The sequence below is a fragment of the Marmota marmota genome, unplaced genomic scaffold, assembly GCF_001458135.2.
Source record: "Marmota marmota marmota unplaced genomic scaffold, marMar, whole genome shotgun sequence".
Lineage (NCBI taxonomy): Eukaryota > Metazoa > Chordata > Mammalia > Rodentia > Sciuridae > Marmota > Marmota marmota.
The window spans coordinates 4281288-4305981 of record NW_026000080.1 but is presented as its reverse complement, the minus strand read 5'-3'; the positions used below and the strand labels follow the sequence as shown (position 1 = coordinate 4305981).

At 34.6% G+C, this 24694-nt stretch overlaps 1 protein-coding gene across 4 annotated transcripts in view; it reads right to left on the bottom strand.

Annotated features, from left to right (window-relative positions):
* LOC107158284 (SSX family member 2 interacting protein) overlaps positions 1–24694 on the bottom strand; it is a 37283-nt gene that overhangs the window by 8266 nt on the left and 4323 nt on the right. Inside the window, exons 1-11 of one of the 4 annotated variants that reach the window (XM_048815003.1) lie at positions 20236–20442; positions 14398–14529; positions 13598–13767; positions 12613–12825; positions 10457–10567; positions 8821–8956; positions 7351–7426; positions 7096–7273; positions 2761–2911; positions 1139–1275; positions 632–805 (exon numbers count right to left, since the gene is read on the bottom strand). In XM_048815003.1, the coding sequence (XP_048670960.1) occupies positions 632–805; positions 1139–1275; positions 2761–2911; positions 7096–7273; positions 7351–7426; positions 8821–8956; positions 10457–10567; positions 12613–12825; positions 13598–13767; positions 14398–14440 (1389 nt within the window). In that variant the 5' untranslated portion in view covers positions 14441–14529; positions 20236–20442. Of the gene's footprint in view, positions 1–631; positions 806–1138; positions 1276–2760; positions 2912–7095; positions 7274–7350; positions 7427–8820; positions 8957–10456; positions 10568–12612; positions 12826–13597; positions 13768–14397; positions 14530–20235; positions 20443–24694 lie in introns of those variants that run through there. The other 3 variants (XM_015504750.2, XM_015504751.2, XM_048815004.1) reach the window with 3 other exon arrangements.

The following is a 24694-nucleotide window of genomic DNA, read 5'->3' as shown; positions in this document are numbered from 1 at the left end:
ATAGTGGTTACCACTAAGGAGTGAAACTAGGAATAAAGGAAGAGGATTTTTTCTCACTTTGTAGTCATATTTTTTTAAAAAAAAACTGTGTTCAGACATTACTTCTATAATTTTTGAATGGAAATATATAGGTAATACATTGCTTTAAAAAGCAAGCTGTAGAATTATACATGAATAAACAATCTAAACTATTAATTATTAATGCATACATCCCTGAATGAGAGACTGGAGATAGAAGGAGAATTTTGTTTTTAACTGTATTTTTTTCCCCCCAAACAAAGCACATGTTCTTGCTTGACTGTCTTCTGGCATACCTACTGATAGAGGCTAAGGTGCCTAAGACACTGTTGTATGAAACTAAAACTCTTCGCAGAAGAAAGCCAATCTGAAAGGAATAAATAAATGCTTATAGCTTATATTTTAAAAACTGCAATTCCCAATCTGGTAAGGGAAAAAAAGATATCATTCTATAATGTTCATATGCTTAGCCTCCCTTCAGTTTATGAGATGACCAATAAAATCCTTTAGAGAAAAAACTGGATAAGAAAGAAATAAAAGCAAACTAAAAGCACTCTACTGAAGGCTATGCCCCAACCTCCCGAATTTTCAAAAGCACAACTATTTAAAATACCTCCAATCCTAGGCGAATAGCAGCTTCTGTAAAGTTTCGTCTTTCTTTCTCAAAATTCTTTTTTTGCTCTTTAAAAAGGGACCATTCTTCTTTGAGGCGTTCCTTTTCTTCCAACAAATAACAGTCTCGTAATAGTGAAGTGGTATCATCGTCACATGCAGTAGCGAGCTGCTGCTATTAATTTTAAAACATAGTAAGTTCCAGGGGATCCCTGCAACACTCCGAGTTGAAATGAAAGCAAGGGAAGACAGGTTAAACTTTAGCGAAAGGGCAGACATTTATGAAGAATCAGAAAGTCACATGACAATTCTCCTTTCTCAAATACTACTACCTCAACTATATAAGAAAGGGTACAGGACATCACCTGTTAGCAGACAACTTGGTTTAGACTGGGAAAAGTGATAAATATAAAGATCTTAAGAAATACAGGAATAAAATCTAGTAAGATTCTGTAAAATTCTGGCCTTTTATAGGGGAGAACAGCTTTGAAAGGTAATTCACATTTACCTGTAAAAGTTGCTGCTGTGTTTTAATCATTTCTTTACATTGCTGAATTTCTAACTCCAGTTTCTCAGTTTCTTGTTCATGGTCTTGTCGTGATATCACATCTTCATCATTAAAACCTTCTAAATGTACCTTTGAAACTAACAGAAATCCAGTAAGATGACAAAGATTAATACCACCATTAGTTTTGGGATGTTTTGAGCATGTATTTAAAAATCAAGGGTCTCAGAACTTTTTGTAGAATCTCATAGTTTTCAAAAAAGATAGGTTTTTTTTGGTACCAGGATTGAACTCAGGGGCACTCGACCACTGAGCCACATCCCCAGCTCTTATTTTATTTAGAGACAGGGTCTCACTGAGTTGCTTTAGTGCCTTGACATTCCTTAGGCTGGCTTTGAACTCATGATCCTCCTGTCTCAGCCTCCCAAGCCGCTAGGATTACAGGCGTGAGCCACTGCACCCGGCTAGTGCTTTCCTTTTAATAAACAAAATAAAGTTAAATTTGTTATTTTAACATTATAAAGTTTTTTAAAAGCAAAGCAACTAGAAGTTCATAACAACTCTAAATTTGTATGACTTTTTGCAAAGCTCTGTTGTCACCCTTTAATTTGTAATCCATATATATTCAAGACTATGTCCTGATTAGAAATAGACAAATTAGCTACATTAACAGAATGTTAACAAAAATAATAAATTCATAACTATGTTCTTGCTGATAGTGTTTCAGAGATCAATGCAGTCTTCAAATCTTGTTCTCTCATACGACATTCAACAAATAGGAAGTCCAGACATACTTACTATGTACTAAAAGACAATGACTAACATGAATAACATGTACATTAATACTGAGACTAATAATTTTGCTCATTATTCTTTACTACTTAAAACAATGATGTTGAATAAATTTTTGGTAATTTAAAATAATTTTTCTTTCATGAACTTCTTTTAAACCATGGAGACTTTATTTAACAAATACAAAATATTAGGGATATATTCATCAACATAGATTTAAGTGTAAGCCAGGGAATAATGTCTAAAATAATACTGTTAAATGAAAGAAGCACACTGAATTAAATATATATAATATTGAAATCTTATTTTTATATTTTTAAATAAATAAATATTTTGTAAATCCATACAGAAGTCTACAAAGATATTCACCTGTTAAGTATTATATAAAAGGAACTGAACCAGGATATTCTACTTTATATTCTTCTTAATTGATATTTTGCATTGAACATCTATTATTTTGAAAATAATTTTTAATTATTTAGAACCTAGTGACATGCAAGTATCTTGGAGTGAGCAAAAGATTCATCTTTTTCTGTATTAATGAATGTCTTCATTTTCAAGATATAGAAAAAAACAAACAGTTTGCTCAACTGTATACTGCATTCAGAGCAGATGGATACATGAAATCCTCTTTTCAAAGATTTACTTTGAGAGCAAAGTTTATTTTTCTTACTGAAGTTAAAATTTCATGGCAAAAAGTAGGCAAAATCTTGCTTTAAAACCACCAAATTGAGCTACCAGCTTCATGGCAGAGCCCATACTGTGGCTTTCCAAGTGACTGGAAATAAATGGCTTATCACAAATCATTTTGCATGCAGGAAAGAAGTAGTTACCTTGATTATCAAGTTTTTCTACATGACTTTTCAGAATTCTCCACTGTTTTCTGATGCTGTTTGTAAGCTGCTCTCTCACAGTTTCACAAGATAGGTCCCACATACTCTCTCTGGTTAGTTCTCCAGCATCTTCTTCAACATCAGAGATAACCTACAAATGATGACAGTGAAAAAAGAAAGACCAGTATTTTAAAATGGTTTTACAACCAGGCAGTAATGATCAGATTGATTACAAGAAAGAGACCTACCTAAATAATTTCTGCGTTGTATTTTAGGCATACATGACCCAGTACTTCTATTTTGAGAAAAAACAATGTTGAAGATAATAACTCCCCAACTTAGATCTCCTTAAATCTGAATTTGAATCTAAGCAGTGACAAAAGTCATGGAGCTGTTTGAGGAAGAGATGCTCACTACCTGTCTAAACTCATATAGAGAAGTATTACATTATATATATATATATATATATATACATATGTGTGTGTGTGTGTGTGTGTGTGTATATATATATATATATATATATATATATATATATTATAAACTAATAAACCTTTGAAATAACCTCTGAAGTAAAAGCAACTATTAATCCTACTTTCCTCATACAATTTTTATACAACTAGAGATCTTTTAATTATGCCAAGACATGAAATTATAGAAGAATGTAGCAAATTTTAGTGAGAAATTATTATAAAGAATTACAGTAGGACAAAGGACATGGGAAAATAATATTAAAAGGCAAATGTCATAATGACCTGCCATCTACATAAAATAGTTCTAATTTGTTATTATCATCCAGGAAGGTAGATATACTTTATTAATTTGAACAATAAAAAGAGAAAAAAATAAGATACAAGATGGAAAGAAAGAGTTGATTAGACTGTTCCCACAGCAGATACAACAGCACTGGGCTAAAAGAGGTCAAGGTCCCCAAGGCAGAACATGTACAGGAAAGGCCCAGGATGTGGCTCTTGTGATTCTGATTGTTGACAATTTATCTTCAGGAGTTACTTGTCAGTAACTTCCAAGGAGTCACATCTTTTCTTCTGTCCATTATGTACAAGTCTATCAGAATACAGATTGAATATCCCTTTTCTATAATGCTTGGGACTAGAAGTGTTTCAGATGTTTTTGGATTTTGCAATATTTGCAATATATACGTATACATAATCTCAGGGATGGGACTTAAATCTAAACCCAAAATTCATTTATATTTCATATATACCGTATACACACAGGCTGAAAGTAATTTATATATATTTTAGTAAGCTTTTGTTTTGACTGCAACCTACCACAGGAGGTTATCTGTGGCATTTCCTACTTGTAGTATCATGTTGGTACTCAAAAGTTTCAGATTTCAGACCTATACTACAAATTAGTTGTTTAAAAAAACTAGTAAGATTTCTTACTGGGTGTTTCCCAAACAGTATAACAAGATGAAAATTAAACATTTACCTAACTTGAATTTTAGGTATCAAATAGCCAATGTAATAGGTATTTCATTTAGCAAGCCAGCTAAATAATAAATGAAATATGGATGTTATTTAGGCATTCCAAGGTTACATCTTGCTAAAATGCTCCAAAATCTTTCCTTTAAAGAAGGGAATGGTTGATTACTTAAATTTTAAGATTAAAGGAAGCTAGAAAAATGGATCTTCTAAAAACAGCAAATATACTTAACAGGTATTTCCCCAAACTTAATACATTGGAATTATGAAGAATTACACACTGGCTAACTCATGGGAGGAAAGGCATCTGAGAAAGATCTCCTTGATTTATTACTCACTTTTTCTGAATAAAGGTGATAATGAAAGATTATTAAAGGATGGGTCAAAAACTGAGAAAGACTAAGTAATGGAAACCATGCTAAGTCTGAAGAGGTATCAGTGAAAGTTAACAACTGACTAGAAATGAAGGCTTTGTGAGAAAAGGTTAACAGTTGATTAGACTGTTCCCACAGCAGATACAACAGCACTGGCTAAAAGAGGTCAGGGATGGGTCAAAAACTGAGCGTATAAAAGAATACAGTTTGTATTCTCAGTTTCAGTTGTGTTCGGTTATCTTAGTCAACTAAAATCCTAAAATACATATAGAGCAGTAAGGTATTTTCAGGGGAAGGGAGAAATCACATATAACTTTTATAAAGACAAAATATTAACTATTTTATTATTAGCTACTAATTATTAATCTCTTATTGTGCCTAATTTATAAATTAAATCTTCTCAGAGGTATATGTTATGGTTTGGATATGAGGTGTCCCCCAAAAGCTCCTGTGTTATGCAGGAATATTCATAAGTAAAATTAGATTAGGAGAGCTGTAACCTTCCTAGTTTCAATGGACTAACTGGGTGGTAACTGTAGGCCAGTGGGACATAGCTGGACGAGGTGGGTCATTGGGTACATGCCCTGAAAGGATGCATCTTTCCCACAGTCCCTTCCTCCTTTCTTTCTCTCTCAGCTTCCTGGCTTCCATGAATGAAGCAGCTTGTGTCTATCATGTCCTTATGTCATGATGTGCTGCCTCATCATGGGCCCAAAGCAATGAACTCAGCTGATCATTGACTAAGCCTGTGGTACTGTGAGCCAAAATAAATTCTCCCTCCTCTTAAATTGTTCTTGTTGGGGATTCAGATCACAGTGATGAAAAGTTGACTGATATAGTATATGTATAGGAAAAAACATGAGAAAGTTTAATAGGAAAACAGGATATACAGGGTTCAGTATGATCTGTGGTTTCAGGCATTCACTGGGGGTCTTGGAATGTATTCCTATGGATAAATGGGGTTGGGGGACTATGCATTCAAGTAACATTTAAAAACAAATTTTAAAGAAAAATAGGAGGCAGGATGAGCTTATTAGACTTATTTGTTAAACCCCCAAATAAATAAGTCTCAAATATGGGTTTAAAATACAAGTTCTGGTGACTTGCTAAGAAATTAGCATTTCTCATCAACAGTGTTATTTTTAGATTTTAATCACTAATGTGAATTAAGATTACTATCAGATTACTTAACATGTACAATGACCACTTCTCCACATGTCTCTCCCAAAAAGAGCTTTTTAAAAAAAAAAAAAAAAATTATTTATTTTTTAGTTATAGTTGGACACAATATCTGTATTTTATTTTTATGTGGTGCTGAGGATCAAACCCAGGCCCTTGCACATGCTAGACCGCTAAGCCACAATCCCAGCCCCACCAAAAAGAGCTTCTTGAGGGGAAGAGTCAGTATCTTTTTGCTTTTTCTTTCCAGAAACTACAACATAATGAACAAGCAATAAATACATAGATGAAATGATTATTTGTTTCCCAAAGTTAACAAAAGTACATCACATGACACTTAGAAATAGTTGAAAAGATATTTGGGGGGTTGTGGCTGTGGCTCAGAGGTAGAGCACTCGCCTAGCATGCGTGAGGCACTGGGTCCATCCTCAGCACCACATAAATATAAAATAAAGATATTATGTCCACCTATAACTAAAAAATAAATATTAAAAAAAGAAGATATTTGCACAACGGTTACAGCACGAGCTCTAGAAATAGACTTTGATTCAAATCCTAGTTTTGTCATGTATTATACTGGGCTACTACGGTGGCTCAGTTTCTTCACCTCTAAAATGGGGTTAATTATAGTACCTAAATAATCAAAGCTTAATATTAATATTCTCACATATATAGTACATATCATAGTGCTTAGCATGGACTAAGTCACCAAAAGATTATCTCCACTATTTCCCAGGGCATGTCTAGAAACATGCAGGGACACTGGTTGTCACAGTGACTGCAGGTAGCACAGCAGTGACTGTCCTGTTCAAAATACCAATAGTGTATTCACTCGGCATACCTACCCAATGTTTGAACTGCCCTACTGTTATGGTTTGGATGTGAGGTATCCCCCAAAAGCTCACGTGTGAGACAATGCAAGAAGGTTCAGAGAAATGATTAGGTTGTCACAGTTTTAACCCAATCAGTGAATTAATCTCAGGGATTAACTGAGTGGTAACTGAAGTGATAGGGTATGGCTAGAGGAGGTGGGAATTGGGGTGTGACTATGGGTTATATTTTTGTATCTGGCAAGTGGAGACTCACTCTCTGCTTCTGATAACCATGTGAGCTGCTTCCCTCTGCCACTCTCTACCACCATTAAGTTCTGCTTTACCTTGAGCCATGAGGAATGGAGGTGGCCTTCTATGGACTAAGAACTCTGAAACCGGGAGCCCTCAAATTTCTTCCCTAACATTGTTCTGGTCAGATCTTTAGTCATAGCAGTGAAAAAAAAACTGACTAAAACACCTACTTTGCAATCTAAAGAGCATATTAGAGAGAAAAAGGCCACTTACAGTTCCTGTACTATCATCTGCTCTTTCTCTAGGTTTCTTCTTTTGGGGAGAAAGAAGAGAAATCATTTCCTTTTTCATTTGCTGAAGAACCTTCTTAAGTTCAGCATTTTCCATTAGGATTTGTTTCTGACGATATTCATAATCATTCAAGAGAATTTTGTACATTTCATCTTCATTCCTGAGAAAGAAAACATTGTTATGAAAATGCAGTGGAGAAAACAAAGTCTAAGTCTATAGATCTAAACTGGCCTTTACCTGGCTTCTGTTTTACCAGTCCTCCAGGAGCCTCTTTTTCCATCAGCTCTCCCCACATAATTTAAAACGTCCATGGCTACAAACATGAACACACAAAACAAAACCAATTCTTATCATACGTTATTCAAAACTTTAATGCATCCTATACACACTAGGGATATGAGTCAACTTGATATATGGGTTCAGATTTGGGCTCAACAGCCTAATTTCAAATTTTTAGTTCCTCTGCTGGTGAGCACTGAGATCTTAACTACTAAGCCACTTTCTTCACTGACACAATAGGAATAATGAAATTATTTACCAAAGAGTTTTTAAGATCATAAGAAATAATGCTAAAGGTAGAGCTGAACATAGAGTCTGGCACACAGTTAAGCATTTAATAGTTCTGATTTTTTCATTACTAATTTCATTATCGACAGTTGGCAAACTATGGCCTGAAGGCCAGCCACCTAATTTTATAAATAAAGCTTCCCTGAAACACAGCCACATCCATTTGTTTACATGTCTTCTATGGATACTTTTTCTTTACAATGGCAGAGGAGTAGTAGGTACAAAAAACACCTGTAGACCCCACAAAGCCAAAAAATATTTACTATTTGGATTTCTATAGAAAAAGTCTGTCATGCCCAATTATCGTCATCATTATCATCACCACTGTCATCTTCAAAGAAGTCAAGAATCCTGACAATAGCAACAACTCTTCTGCCCTAGATGGAGGACACATTTGCTATAAGAATGAAATAAGATGAGAATAAATTACTGCAATTTTATAGTTAATAAAATCACTATGAACATTACGTCATTTCCAACTGGGTTTGAAACTGAAAACAACTAGACCCCTAAATATAAGGGCCAGTTTTCCAAAATTAAATCTTTGATATGCCAGTAAAATTGTATTGTACAGCTCTACTTTCGTGTCTGATTGACTTTTTATCTATACTATTGACTTGCAATCAGGCATATACTTTTGCATGAATTGTTGTAGTTTTCAGAAGAATACTTTTAAAAAGGAGACCTTAGACACTAACTTTTACAGTACTTCTTTATGACTAATCACTTCAAAACATAGAACCAAACTTAAAGGAATTCAAACTGATATAAGTGATTTGGTCTGATGAACAATTTTCTGAACTCTAAAATCATTCTTTTGACATTCAGAAATACACCCTGGTTCTTAATATTTTCAGTTCTTTGCTATGGAAAAATTAAGAGTATCTTTGGGCTCAGTTTCTCTCTATGGCCCAATACTACACCTGTTATGTTAAACAGATATATACAATTAATAAATCAAACCAAAATGACTTTTTTCCACTAATCAGTTCTCTAAATTTCCAGTTTATACAGACATACTAAAACTAAAATCAATCTAAAATCTACTGTATAAAGCATGAAAATAACACATCTTGAGCTGTCGTCCTCAATCCTTTTATAATTTTAATTCCCTTGGCCAGATCTTAGCCAGCTGCTTACTTATTTTTTTATCCTTCTTGTTCATAACAAGTTGATGCAGACGTTCCTTTAGCTTATTATATTCACGTTCTTTTCTCTTCATATCATGATTATACTGAGTAGCTCGGCTTGCAATGATATTTTGTAATTTTTGTACCTGAAAAAAGCATTTCCATCAAATGAGAAATGATAAATCCAGTTAAAATTCACAAATTCAAAAGAGAAAAGTATTAGCAGTCATCTTCCCATAGTACTTAAATTGAGATAATTCTCCCTTCTTTTTAATGATTACAAATCACTTAAATGAGTCACGAAGTTTATATTTCTTAATTTTAAAATTTTCAGAATATTAACTTTCTAAATTATATTCTACATCTTTTTACTATACAAATATTCTTAGTAACTTAGAAACCAGAAAATCTTATGGAAGTATTAAAATATTAAGGGCTTTGTCTGAAACAATTAGGATCCAGATAGTCATCTTAAAAAATGACCTCCTTCTCCTATCGACTTGCAATCACTTTACTTCGAACATTAGGTCCGGATAGGCGGAGTACACCAAGTGATCATGAGGTACATTAGCTAGTGGACATGTAGTAGGTAACTAGGCCCACTTCTCTCTGATCAACATTTGATGATCATCTATTATGTGTCAAAATAGGTATCTACCAAAGCTTCTCAGGCAGTACTTGACATAAGTGCTTTATTCTACAAAGACATTCTCAATCCTTGCTAGAGAATAATATGATTAACTTATTCCTTACCAAAGATGAACTGTTTTCAAACCATTTAAATCAACAGATCTGGTCAAACTTTTCACAGAAAAGTTTATTAAATATACTACTAAATATTAAATATACTACTAAAAATGAATGATAAAATTATCCAAATCAAAGGGTTTTAAAGACTTACACTCCCTTAAGAGTCTTTCATAAAACACTGAAAGTGTATTTTTATAGCTATTACATGGAATAAAAATAAATAATAAAGTAAACAATAAAAACAGAGCAATAAAAACATAATAGTATAGGTACCAAGTATAGATACATTACAAAACAAATCCATTAATTTTGTAAGTCCAACTAACCACTGAAGAAATTAGAAATTTGTCAGAAGATGTCATAATTCTAAGAACCCACTGGATTAGAAATTAGAATTCTACTAAGTAAACCTAAAGCAAAAATTAGAATTATTATATCTTTCACCTCAGAAATAAGATTTTTAATGAGAATTGCTCCTGTGCCCACTGAGCCAAGTAATTGCTTAACTGGACCAATAACGTCAATATTTCAGATAGTACAAAAAGGGGCAAGTCAGATATCAAGTGCAGATATAGCAGAGCACAAAAAACCTGCATTTAAAGCACCTTGTGCCTGTGAAAAAGTGAGTGAATCTGTGTGCAGGAAGGATGGTACAGGACACTGTTGTTATCTGCTATGAACCTAAGCCAAATCGATCCCCTGGGAGTGGAAGGCAGAGTGTGTAGTAGGGAGAGTTCCAAACCTCTTAGTTAAATATGATTTTATACACAAAGGTCCACCACAGCAATTTGACATAAATAATAGGTTTTTTAAAAGTTACATGGCTCTTATGGTTTCACCTCAAATTTCAAAAAATAAAAAAAAAAAACTTCATAAGCAATAACTTGATAACTTACCTCATCTTTTTCATTTTTCAGGAGCTGATGCAAATTCCTGTTTTTGCATTGCAATTGTCTGTCTCTCTCCTGAAGCCCAATCATTTCCCTCCTGGAGGTTTCCAGTTGTTCCTAAAATATTTGTATGCCATTTTGACCAAAATTATATAAATTCAAAACAACTGAATTCTTAAGTCAATAACAAAAAAGTCATACAGACTAGTTTTGTAAGCTAAATTATAGTGGCACACAAAATGTTTATTTAGAGCAATTACTATGCAGCATTTATCTAAATTTACATATCAAATTCTATTTCATTTAAGTTCCAAATTTTGTGTGTATGTACAAAAAGAGCTTCAAAATGGTTCTCTTGAAAGACTTTTCACTTATTCCATGATGATGCCACTGAACCCATTTAAAATTTCTTCAGACTTTTTATTTCTAATACTTTTTATTTTTTACTTTTTGGTACCAGCGATTGAACCCAGGGGTACTTAATCACTGAGCCACATCCAGCCGTTTTTATTTTTTATTTTGAGACAGGGTCTCATTAAGTTGCTTGGTGCCTTGCTAAATTACTAGGGCTGGCTTTGAACTCGTGATCCTCCTGCCTCAGCCTCCTGAGTTGCTGGGATTTCAGGCACTTGACACCAAATCTGCCTTGTTTTTAATACTTCTGCTGAACACTTTGGAAGATATCCTCATCTATAATATCATCATCACCTTTCCTTTGAGAACAAATTTTTGGCTTTGAGAAAGAGACAAGTGAACTACAGCTAAGCCAAAAGAAGGGTGGGAATACCATCCCTGGCGTTACTTTAGTTCAAGTCCAAAACCTCTGCAAAGACATGCTAACAGGCACCCCCATCGTGATGTTTTCTGAGCCCCGTACACCTCCATCCTGAATACAAATGTGCACTCTCCCAATCATTTCTCCACCTTTCCACTAGAATGACATTTACACGATATCTTCCCTCTGTTTACAACTTGTTTACAACTCTTCAGCGCCTCCCAGTTTCTGAACCATGCCTTTCAAACCATTTGGAACCGGGGTTAAAAGCCTCACCTCTCACCACTCTTCATCCATATTTTACACACTCCAGCCCCTGCAGGGCTTTCTGGTTACTTGAAAGTGAAATGCACTCTCAAGCTACCGTGCTTTTCATGCAAGTTACATGCTCTTCCTGGAATGCCTTTTCCAAGAACAAAGAAATCCAATATACAATAGTATATTTAGGAAAAAATTAGACTTGGATCCCAGTACATTATATCCTCAACAACATACATAAGTCCTCACCATATTTTGAACACCTTATTCCTCTCTGCCAATATTTTTAAATATAAGCCAGGTATGGCGGCACATGCCCATAATCCCAGTAGCTTGAGAGGGTGAGGCAGGAGGATCACAAGTTTAGAGCAAGCCTAGGCAAGTTAACAAGGCCCTAAGCAACTTAGCAAGACTCTGTCTCAGAATAAAAAGTTCAAAATAAGTTTTTAAAAAGTGTGGGGCAGTGGAGGGAGCAGCATAAGCTACTGGGATGTAGCTCAGTGATAAGCAGCCTGGGGGGTTCAAGTCCCTGGAAGGGGGGGTGGGGTGGGGGGGTGGACATGAAAGAATATTAAAGCAAACCAGGAACCAGTAACAAGTGTTCTAACATTTTAAGGCAGCAGGCCAATGGCCTTGTGAAAATAATTTCATTTTCTCGGAGAAAAATTTAATAAACCATCTTTCTATATGGTCTTTTTCTAAGCCCCAGGACTTTTGTTAGATATTATCTGGTCTATTTTCATTATTGAGCTTTAGAACGTTTGACATAAACACATCAAGAATATTTTTCTTAGAATGAACTAATAAAGCTCTTACAAAGAATTTTAAATTAAACAATCTACTTTGTTAAGGAAGATTACATGGGGTGGTGTAATCCTTTTCCTCAGAATATAAACATTTTCTAAGTTAAATTTCTAAAGATTAATAAGTCATTAGAGTAGTCATAAAATCAATGCCTTCAATATAGATAATAGGAAGCAGTATAACTGATTTGTGCAAATTAAGCTCAAAGTTTCAAAAAAAACTAAAGCTTTTAAAAACAACCTTAACATTTGATAGTCAATGGACATTTATAATAATTATTTATATAATAATGATACTAAAATACAGAATGATATATGTTTTCTACCTTAAGTTTTGCATAGCAGTTCTGCAGATGGTCCATATCACTTCCCAGTTTCAGATTTTTTGTTTCCACATTTTCCTGAGCTAGAAGGTTCTTCCGCTGAAGTACAAGTAGCTCATTCATACAATTCAAAACAGCAACTATATTTAATTCTCTTTTTGTGTCTTTACTTTTGGATTCTTCATATAATGAAGGAAAACCAAAAGTGGTCAATTCCTGGTAGGAGAAAAATGTTTTTTTAAAAGTTGGTTATCCTTAGGGAGATATTGGTCAAAAAGATACAAAATTTCAGTTAGATATAAAGAATAAGTTCAAGAAATCTACTGTACAACATGTTGACTATCATTAATAACAATGTATTGTATTCTTGAAAATGCTGAGTAGATTTTAAATGTTCTTACCACAAAAAGTATGAAGCATGTTAATTAGCTCATCTGAGCCACTCTACAATGTACATATATGTTAAAACATTGTGTTGTATATAAGAAATATATACAATTTTTACTTGCCAATTAAAAATTTAAAAGTTAATTTTTTAAAAGTTGACTACCAGAGAGCAAAAGAAACAATATTTTCTAAAAAGAAACAGAAATATTTTCTAAGTCAGAGAACTACACTGAGTTCATTGAGAAACTAGTAAATTTCCCAAAGAACAAAAAAATTAAAAGAACTGTTTTTTGTGTTTTTTTTTTTTTTTCCTAGACTCTGCTCTATAACCCCTGTGACCTGGAGTACGGTACTTAGTTTTCTGCACCAACAAAATGAGGTTAAATTCAATGGAGAAGCCCGGGATGATGGTGAGGCCAAACTGCTCCAAATACAATAGCTAATCTTATATGAGACTAGATCATTACCAAGGTTGTCAGTAAATCTAATCTAAGTCTCTGGCCACTGCATAACAATGTACTTGTGCTCGACAAATGTTTTTATAACCTTCTATGTATGTTCTATTGAATAATGATTTATGCTATTTATGAAAACATGTTACCTGATCAAGATATGAAATACTTTGTTCAATATTCTCTTCTGTGCAGAAGGCACTGAAAAAGCTGTGCACATTTTTTGATAAAGGTATTGAAGAACATAGCACTTGCTGTGAATATAGACTTGATGGAGACATCTTTGTTTCTGAGGTATATTGAGAGAGATTTTTACTTTCTGAAAAGAATCAATAAATAGCATTTGCATAACTAATTAAAAAAAATGTTTGTAAAACTAACTTACCAAAGATTTTAAACTTTACACATATACACACATATTTAAGAATTTTTAAATTGGGATGAAGCCATTTTTATCTGATACCTATGTTTTTTCTTTTTCCCCAAAAACATAAAATTAAAGTAGTATTCTTGGTAGGCATGTTAAGTGACAATACACCTTAACTTCTACTTCTTTAGACTTATAAAAAATTATAGACAAAACACACTTGTCTATTTCACTCAATGCTTACGTGACAAAGGAACAAACCTGGGAAACACTGAAGTAGCCACTAAATATATTTCAAATGCATAAAAATTTTACTCAAAAATATTATGTATACAGTAAGCTATCTAAAGCACTGAACCCACTGATTATAGCACCTTCTTAGCTCTCTCTAATAACTTTACTGAAGATGAAAATTGGACACTTGTAACTATTTATCTCTCTCTCTAGTCACATCTTCAATATTTTCGTAACTTTTTAATATTTTTGTTGAAAACATTCACCTTGACAATTATTGCTTTGATTGCAAGTTATTTTAGATTCAGTTAAACTGCTTTGGTTTCCCTTTACTTTAGATTCAGTTACCTGCAGACAGACCTGGATCTGTAATAGTCATCCAATCTCCCATAGCAATTTCCAGAGCCAGGATACCTGAGGAACCAGTTTAGCACTGAAACACGTAGACCAGCTGCTGTCACTCTTCTAAGTAGGCATCTCCTTAAGAAGCAAATGACAGAATAATGGCCTCTAATTTAAAATATGAAAACCAGTATAAAACCATTATGTAACAATTAGTTGCATGTGCTTCAAAACCAGAAGGATTTGCAACATTTATTCCCACCCATGTGGATACAGAACATTAGTAAAGTTTAAAAATTATATAAAAAGATGTTACATATATGTACAAATATATAAGGATCAAGGCTAAAGGTTCTCTAGTTCTCATGGGGGTATTTGTGTTACTTCACATATAAGCTACATGGTACCTGATATGACTCACAATATAAATCTAAGGTAAGGCATTGAACTAAGTAACATTTTTATATACTATCCTTTAAAACAAAGCATAACTCTTATTTACATAGATAAAAAGATGAAAACCTTCTTGGCCAACATTCCCCATTTTGTTTTCCCAAACTTTTCTTTCAAATTCTAATTGCCAGTGTTGGCCAGTGTAGGGCTTGATGCTATTCAAATAACATCAATTTAAACTACTATCAAGCCATCTGGCAATCATGTATCAAAATTAAAAGTAAAAAATGTCTTCATCTAGAAAGTTCACTTCTAAAATTTTATTTTAATAAGGTAATGTATACAAAGATTCATATACAGGTTGTTCATTACAATAGGAAAAAGAAACAATTATGTTCCACAATAGAGGACTGGATAAATGAGACATTTATACACAGAACACTGAATAGCCTTGAAACAGAACTAGGGTCGCTAACAAATATCTAAAGGCCAGAATACAAATGAACTAAAAAAGTAAACTAAATAAGACATGTAACCTTCTCCATTTACCACTCATGTTTCCTCTTCTTTAGAGATAATGGAAAAGATATTTCTCCATCACAAGAAAAACAATTCAAGTAAAATTATAAATGGCAACTGGCAATTGATTTCAAGGTCAGGGACAGAAGGAGGAGGGGTGGAGTCTGCAGGCAAGCTGAAGAACATGTGCCAACACTTTGGACAGCTGCTTCTCCACTAAAGTAACTTGTCAAAAGAGAAAGCAGGTTCTATGTTGATAGAACTTTGAGTTTTTAGAGATGTTGGAAATCTAAATTTTTATGTGAAGTCTCCCTATTTTTAAATGGTAGAAGCCAATTAAAAGTTCTTAGCTCTATGCAAGTTATATTATCAGAAGTGGGGGAGTGGGTAGAAGGGTATATGAGAACCTTCTGGGGTACCAAAAATGCTCTGTATCTTGGTCTGAGAATTGGTCACATGGGCATACATATAAGTACATTTCATCAAGTTGTACACTTAAGATCTGTGGCCCTGGACTGTAAATTGAAACTCAAATAACAATGGCCATGTGTAACAAGCCAAATAAAACGTGTTCTCAGGCCAGATCTGGACTGAGGATTAACAGTTTATAACCAGTATCCTCAATATTTCAGGCTGTGGAAAATAATAATGTGATGTTAAGATGAGTTGGGCACAGTAGCACAGGCCTGAATCCCAGCAGTGTGGAAGGCTACTGCAAGTTCAAAGCCAGCGTCAGCAAAAAGCAAGGTGCAAAGTAACTCATGAGACCCTGTCTCTAAATAATATACAAACAGGGCTGGGGATGTGGCTCAGTGATCGAGTACCCCTGAGTTCAATCTCCAGTGCCCCCCCCCCCCAAAAAAAAAGTTAAATGAAATTTTCACTCATCCAACAAACATTTATTGAGCTCCTATTATGTATCAGACGTATTTTTTTAGGCACAAGGGAGGCTTTGCTCTTAAGAAGTCCACATTCTGGTGTAAGGGGGAAAAAGACACTAAAGAAGCAAGCAATAAACTAACAGTGATAAGAACTAAAAACAAAGTAAAACATGATAATATGAGATAATATGAGAGTTTAGGGATGGGGAGTATCTGAGTTTTACACTCAGATAGTGACATGTGAACTGAGACCTAAATAATATCAATGACCAAAGCAGATAGGTAGAAAAACAGCAGGAACAAAGACCTGAGATTGAAAGGAACTTGATAAGTATGAAATACAAAGAAATCCAGTGTTTGAAGCACAGTAAGCAAGGCTAGAAAAGTAGAGGGTCAAAGTTCTCTGAATTGCAATAAAACATAGGTAAACAGTTGTAGGCAGGAAAGTAAGAAATTTCATCAATTGTTGTTGAGTAGATCACAGGTAGGCAACAGTAAAGGTTGAAATCAATAAGGAGGCACTGCGACAGCCCAGGTGTAATGACCAGTGATACACCCCAGTGCTTCCAACAGTGGAAGTTCAAACAGATGAATTAGAAATGTCCTGTGTGTGTGTGTGTGTGTGGTGCTGGGGATTGAACCCAGTGCCTTGTGCATGCAAGCCAAGCACTCTAAACTAAGCTATATCCCCAGCCCTAATGAAGAAAAAACCTTTATGACTTGCGGATGGATTGAAATGTGGGCAAATTAGGAATCAAGGATTATTTCCAATTATGGAGAAGCATCCAATATATTTTAATGCAGAGGATGTTATGTGTTATTTTATATGTCATGTCACACATGCATACATACACGTGGAAGGTTATCCAGTCTGGCAATGATCTTTTGCAAGTATGCTACTCATGTGCTTTGGTAAGAAAGGGTACCCTGATCAATTCTGTACATCCCACTATCCTTAAATGAATGCCTTCAATAACAGAATAAAATTTGAGTCTGCACCAAGTAAGAAAAACATTTATTTTACTTCTGGTTTTCAGAGATAGCAGCTATAAGTAAAATAAGACTGCAAAGGGCTATGAACCCATTTGTTCTTATGTAGCCCTGCTTTAGGTAAATAACCTCTCTGAGCCCTAGTTTCCCCACTGGTAAACTAACAAAATAATGGCACTTATTTCAAATTTCCCATGAGGATTAAATGAGATAATGTATGAAATTGGTACACTGTTTGGTATATGGAGCACACAGAATAAATATTAGTTATCATCATCATTTAGACACAGAAAATTAACTTTAGTAAAAGTTCACATATCCGTCATCTTCATGTTAAAGAATCCCCACACACACCACCAGGACTGCCCAAGGTCACGCTTATAATTGGCTGTGAATGCAGGACACAAAACTAAGTTTTCAAAATCCTGTGCTCCTTTCATTCTATCATTATTTAACTTTTCAACATTGTAAATGTAAATTTACCTATAGCAACCAAAAATAGAATGAAATAAAAAATCTCCAGATTTTCTTTAAAAGATCACTTTGCAGGGCATGGTGGAACAAGCCTGTAATCCCAGCAGCTCGGAGGGCTGAGGTAGGAGGTATGCAAACTCAAAGCCAGCCTCAGCAAATTAGCCAGGTCCTAAGCAATTTATCCAGACCCTGTCTGAAAATAAAAAATAAAAAGGGCTGGAGATGTGGCTTAGTGGTAAAGTACCTCTGGGTTCAATCCCTGGTACCGAAAAAAAAAAAAAAGAAAAAAAAAATTCAGATCTTGTAATCCACTTTAAACTATTTCATTTTTTATAAAATTTAAAATTCATCCCTGCTTTGCCACAATCAGCTTCTTTCTCATTTATAAACCCTTTCCTACCCTATCCTAAACATTAATGCAACACTGAAACTAATCTTACAGACCTAACAAAAACATTTGGTTCCTGAGAATTACACGTTTTTTTTTTCCCATCAGAAAAGTTCCTTACCTAGTTCGTGTTAAAACTCGGGTTCTTAATACACATCAAAACCCTGTAGAACTTTGGGGTAGGCAGCTTCTCACACAGACCCCAGTTATTCCTGCTTCTTGAGTATGGGCTGCATTTAGTGACTAGGTTCTAACAGAAATACAACAAAAGTGATGGGATTTCACTTTGAAAATTAGATTATAGAAAGGGTGTGGCTTTTATTTTTATTTTACTTACTGTTTCTCAAATCCCTCTTCCTGAGGCAAGCACACTATTGTGTTATGAGTGGCCCTATTTAGAAGCCAATGTGACAAGGAACTTATGTATGTGGCCAACAGGACCTGAAGCCTGCTAAGAGTCATGAATAAGTTTGGAAGTGGATCTTACTTCAAACATTGAACTGCCTATAGTCTGGCCAACACCTTGATGGAAACCTAGTGAGAGATTCTGAGCCACAGGCACCCAGCTAAGCTGTGCCCAGATTCCCGACTCACAGAAATTATGAAATAGTAAATGCTTGTTAAATTGCTAAATTTTAGAGTAATCTGTTATACAAAAATAAACGAAGCATATGAAAAAAATGTATATATGTATGTCTCTAAGTCCCTTCTAAAATTTACTCCATAATTACATGTCTCCTACTGAAACAACTAAAAATTGTATTATACATTTCAAATGCAAATGATCAGGTTTAAAACAATATCATCCACTATGCAATTAATCATCCCACGTTACAGTTAAATGCCTCCCCCACTATTTTATGAACTTCTAGAGGGTAGGGAATGTACTCATCTCTGTAGCCACATTCCCCATATATAGCAGGTGCTCAATAAATCTCTACAATGAACTGAGTCTCACACATGACACTTCAAATTCTGTGCCTATAGCTATGTTTTCTTTCACCCATCCCCAAACTAATGCTTTTTCACAACATAGCTCAACCACCAAACCCTGCACAGTCTTCTCCAACTACTCCAGCCCATAAAACTTTATGCTATACCCTCCATATATTTACTAGATAGGAACTATCTGTGAAAGATAAAACAAAGTACCATAGGCTTATATTTCTGCATTCCCTCCCACCAAGCTTAACAGAATAGTCAGTGAATACTCAAGAAAATAACTCATCATAAATCCACTCATTCTGGAAAGTAAACAAGATAAAGGAAAAACAGCAATGGAAAAGATGCAGAAGATGAGTCAGTCCTTTGGGGGGGGAAAAAAAAATAAAGGCATTAATCTTGATTCCATTTCTCCTATCCTTGTTATCCTCCAAATTTCAGAGTTCAGCTGAAACACAGCATCTTTTTCTTTTTTTTTTTTTTTAGTTGTAGTTGGACCCAATGCCTTTATTTTTCTATGGTGCTGAGGATCGAAACAGTGCCTCACCTGTGCTAGGTGAACACTCTACCACTGAGCCACAACCCCAGCCCCCCCACCCCCAACACAGTATCTTGATTCCCTTTACAGGTTACACTATTTTAAGTGTTCTTTTCAAGCTCTCTTGCAATTCACTTGAGAAGGTACAATGCCCACCTAATCATAATTCTAAAACCAACTGCAATCAAGTGTCAGGAAATAATAGCTTTCGGTTGTACATAATAACATTAGACCACCTGGGCTTCTAAATATTGCACAGGATTTTTTACAAACAGCTAAAGGTTGTTTTTTGGTTTTTTGCTAAAATATTACAAAGTTATAGTTCTCAAACTGTTGGGTTAAGAAAATAAAATTGTTAAAAATAAATCTTTAAACATTAGTCCTATCTTACAAGTTCAGTCATAAAACTTGAGAATTTAGTTATCCGCATATTTTAAATGTTATTATAACTATCAAAATGAAATATGATTATTTAAAATAATACCACCTTCTACTATAATTTTGTCCCAAAAGGGACTATAACTTTCAATTCCATTGCTAATACTTCTGCTAACTTAAACAAAACTACTGAAGTATGTATATTGGTATAGAAACACATATAATTCAATCTCTTAGAAAATCTACAAATTCAAAATCTATAAATTATTTCATCTGTGTGGTATAATTATATAGATATTTTCCAAAAATGAATTAATCTTAAATAAAATTTTAATACATACCAAAACAACCAAAATTCAAAAATTGCTATTATCCTAATAATTTGCCTTCTTGTTGAGTTTGTAGCTATTAGGTGGCTTCACAGTTGGAAAACACAGGGCAAACAATGCATGGCTCCCTCACAGGCCTGGGTCAACAGACTGGAGTCACATCCTGATTTAGGTCACTTATTGCAAGACCATCTCTCCAGGCTGGTTTCCTCACCTGTAGAATAGGAGTGATAATACCTATTTCTTAAGGTTGTTGTGAGTGTTTAACATAACTGGTGGAAAACTAAGTACAGTCTACTAATTTAATATACACATGTGCCAGGCACTGTTTATATGTATTATGAAGTCAGTCCTCACAACAACCTTGTAGTATATTGTTTCCCTTTTACAGATAAGATTGAAGCAGAGAGGTTAGGCAATTTGCCCAAAGTCATAGAGCTAAGGAGGAGAAAAATCAGGATTCCAACCCCACCCTAGAGTGCAGAGACATTCTCTTAAGGGTCCTGGTCCTGGTGTGTGGTGGGGGAGAAGCTTTGGTCCTAACGCTGCCCCTTAAAAGACAGGACCTCTTACTGGATCTTCCAATTGGGCAAAGAGATTGCATAAAACAGTGCAAAGCACAAATTATGGTAAAACATTTCATGTGTATCCCTTTGGGCTAAGGGATACAATCACAGCCAAGCTCCTAGCCAACACCTGTCATTACAAAGCTACCTTAGATTAAGGAACAAGGAGCTACATGCTGTACTTTATAAACTCCTTACATACCATACCCTTCAATGATTTATTGCTGCAGTATGAGAAACAGTATGGTTATGGTTATGCACTGGATGCAAAGTCAGACCACCTGGTTTCAAACCATAGCTCCACCACTTACAAACTAAGTGATCCTGAACAGAAATCTCCTCTGGGCCTCATTTTTCTCATCTGCAAAAGGGGGATAAAAACAGTCTTTACCTCAAAGGATTATTATTGTGGTCAAACAGTAAATTTAGTTAATAATTTTATTTAATAACTTTTAAAAATAATCTTATACATATAAAGGACTTAAAAAAAAGTTCTTGGGTACAAGGTAAGTGCTCAATAAATGTTAGTTATTATTAGCTATTTCACTAACTTGGAAAGGTTTCCAAACTATGTTTGGTAACTTAAAAGGTTGCAAAATAATACCTAACTTGATTTTATTTGGTCTTTTAAAAAATCTAAAATTATACATAAAATATATATTTTAAAAATCTGCTCCATAAATTTATAAGTTTGCATGTGAACAGAAAAACAAAATGGAAAGACCAATCTAGAAATAAAAAGGGGAGAAACAGGGCAGTACTTTCCGTTTAAGAAATAGGACTTTTCTTCTCTTCCACTCTCCCTCCTCCTCCCTAATCTCTCCTCCTCCTTAATCTCAGGGGAAACAGGATTATCTTTCTTCCCCATCCTAAGCAGAGTTATCTGTCCTTGAGCACACACCCACCACAGGAATGAAGCCAAAGGCACCAGAGGATCTCAGGAATGACTACCACCAATTAATAAGTGAATTACAACTCCCAACAGAGAACACTGGGAGTGCAGCCTTAGAGTCACCTCTTTAGAAGCAGCCTGTTCCTGCTGATGGGCAGAGTCACACAGCCTCTGGGACAGGAATCCCCAGTGTTTCTTCTTTGCTAGCAAAGCAATAAAACTTATTTTCCCCTTTTCTCAAAACTGTGTCCTTGCTATTGGATTGTTATCAGGAACAAGAACTAGGCTTTTCAGTTAACACTTTCATTCTATTCTCTATGTACATTCACACACACACACACACAAACACACACACACACATTATGGGTAATTTTTACTCTTTTTGGTTCTTTCCGAATTTTCTATAAGTGAATGTGTTTTCATATAATGAGAAAAAAAATATGGTGGCAATAGTAAGGGCGATTACGGTGATGTTAGGCAAAGGCAATGGGGATGAACTGCACCTCTCTCAACCTCCAAACCTAACGTTAGAAAGGCATAAGTAACGAAAATATATTTTCAGATGATCTGAACACACAAAAGCAAGCAGTTCTTTGGGCAAAAACTGATCAGAAATTATACAAATGTCTGAGAGTTATGGACATAATTGATAATATAGGGGAAAACAACTTTACCAGAGATCTACAAAAATATAAGCAATTATATTTCTTGACATTTATTACCACATTCAGTCAAACAAGTAAGCAAGCATAACTGACAAGGATGTTGTAGACTGTATCATTATTGTAATGACAAAAAGTGAAGACTAGGCATCAGAGAAACAGCTAAAATCCAAAATATATGGAATAATCAAAAGTAGCCCAACTCTGGGATAATTAAAGAACAGAATAGATCTGCACGCACAGAAGATTAATGGAAACAGTATGATCACCACTTTTGAAAAATCAAACTACCTATACATTTAAGAGAAAAGTCTGAAAAAGTTACCAATTTTTACAAATATCACTCTTGGGGATCAGATGATGTTCCTAGCTTCAAGGAGGGGTGGAAGACCAAGACCTTTACTTTATACACTTTTATGCAGCTTGAATGTGTTAGGAGACATGTATAATTTTGTGCAATTTTTAGAAGCAGGGGTTCAAGCAGAGTTAAAAATGAGATCCTGTGTGTGAAAGCACTCAGCTTAATCTCAACTGCAACATTACTACATGGATGTCCGGCTATCAAAACATGTCTATGGGAATGTCTTTAGGAACATAGTCCATCAGGAACACGGAGATCCAAAACACAGAAGCCAAACTTTCCCCAACTGTTATGAAGAATAAAGTCAGAGTACCAGCAGACCTAGCAAAGGTGGGACTCTGCCCTAGTTCAATTAATAATCCATCTTGGTAGGAGGAAAGGAGGAGGGAGACTGACTTTTATTTATAACCATTACAACTTTCTTCAAAAAGGAATGTTTTTACTCTATTAACTGTCCATGAATCAAGCAACTAAGATGCATTTCTGCTTCAATGGAAAGGTTCATTAAATCATATATGGCACTTAAGAATCTATGCACAACATCTGATATTTTGTTTTTCACTGACTTTCCACTGGTAATGTATTCATCTGTTTTCGTCCTGTTTCTTCAACTAAACTGTTAGTTCAATTTAGTTCAGGGCAACCTCACTTCAGGAAAACTGCACAGAATACTGAAAGAGCAACAGACCCAATGTCAGGGCCTGTGGTTCTCAGCAACATTTCCATCACTTAAGAAGCAAACTTGAACTGATCATAATTTCTTTGTTTCAGTTTCCACATCTGTAAAATTAGGAGGTTAAACTAGATGATCTTTAAAGAATTGTCTGTTCTACTATGATATTTACACTTGTCATGGGATCTAATATGAAATTGAGACTATTACATTTATATTACAATTTTTTCTCCACATTTTTATAATAGAACATGTACATATTATCTTCACAACTCAATGATTAATAGAGATTTCATCTAATTTTAATAATATAATAAAATTTATTAAGCAAATACCATTTACTTGGAACAATTTTAAGCATTTTACATGCATTTACTTATTCAATCCAAATAGATACCTTCCCCCATTTACAGATGAGGAAACTGAAGCCCAGGGAGTTTTCTTGTCCAAGGTTACACAGCTAGAACACAATAAAGTTAAAGATTCCAACCCTGGTAGCCCAGTACATTTAACCATGACACACTACTATATCTACTGCAGGAGAGGAGAGTATGTACACTACACCAGCTGCTATTTCTGGATACAGGTACTCTTTTCTAGCATATCACCCTGATGCTAGATTTCAATCAGACAGAAATGATTCCAAATGAATAACCAGAATGTGAACTATCTAAAAGTAGGAAACAATATTAAATGTAGCTATTAAAAAAAATTTTTTTTTAAATCTAGTGACTACAGAACCCTAATTGCCAGGCTTTTCTAGAATTACCATCCCCCTTCACTTTGTGTTTCCAGAACACCGTGCAGTGACTTTTACAATGTAGATCTAACTAATAAAACTTCTCTTCCATCACTTAAGTGGAGTTCCAAATCAACAGACATCATCATCCTCTTTGTATGGGTTATGCTTACTGATGATTTATATTGTACGTCCTACGTACAGTTATATTCTAACTCTATGAATACAGAGCAGAAAGAATGTTGAAGTTGCTATCTTTCCAATAGGATTGCACAACCAAATTGCAAATAATTAATAAGACTGATAAACTACAGACAAAAACCTTATCTGTCATGGATTATAAGTGGCCACTCTCTAAACTAGATATTTTTAAATCATATTTAGTCATACAAGTCCTTTAGAACAATATTCTGCCAATCTCCTCCAAACAATGTTTCCAAAATTAGCACCATTTTTAGTATCCCTGGTACAAAAACATTTTTTAGCGATCACATATGCCAGGAACTACATAAGTAAGTTGTCTAAAACTTCGCTTTTGCAGGGCATGATGGTGCATGCCTGTACCCAGCAGCTCCAGA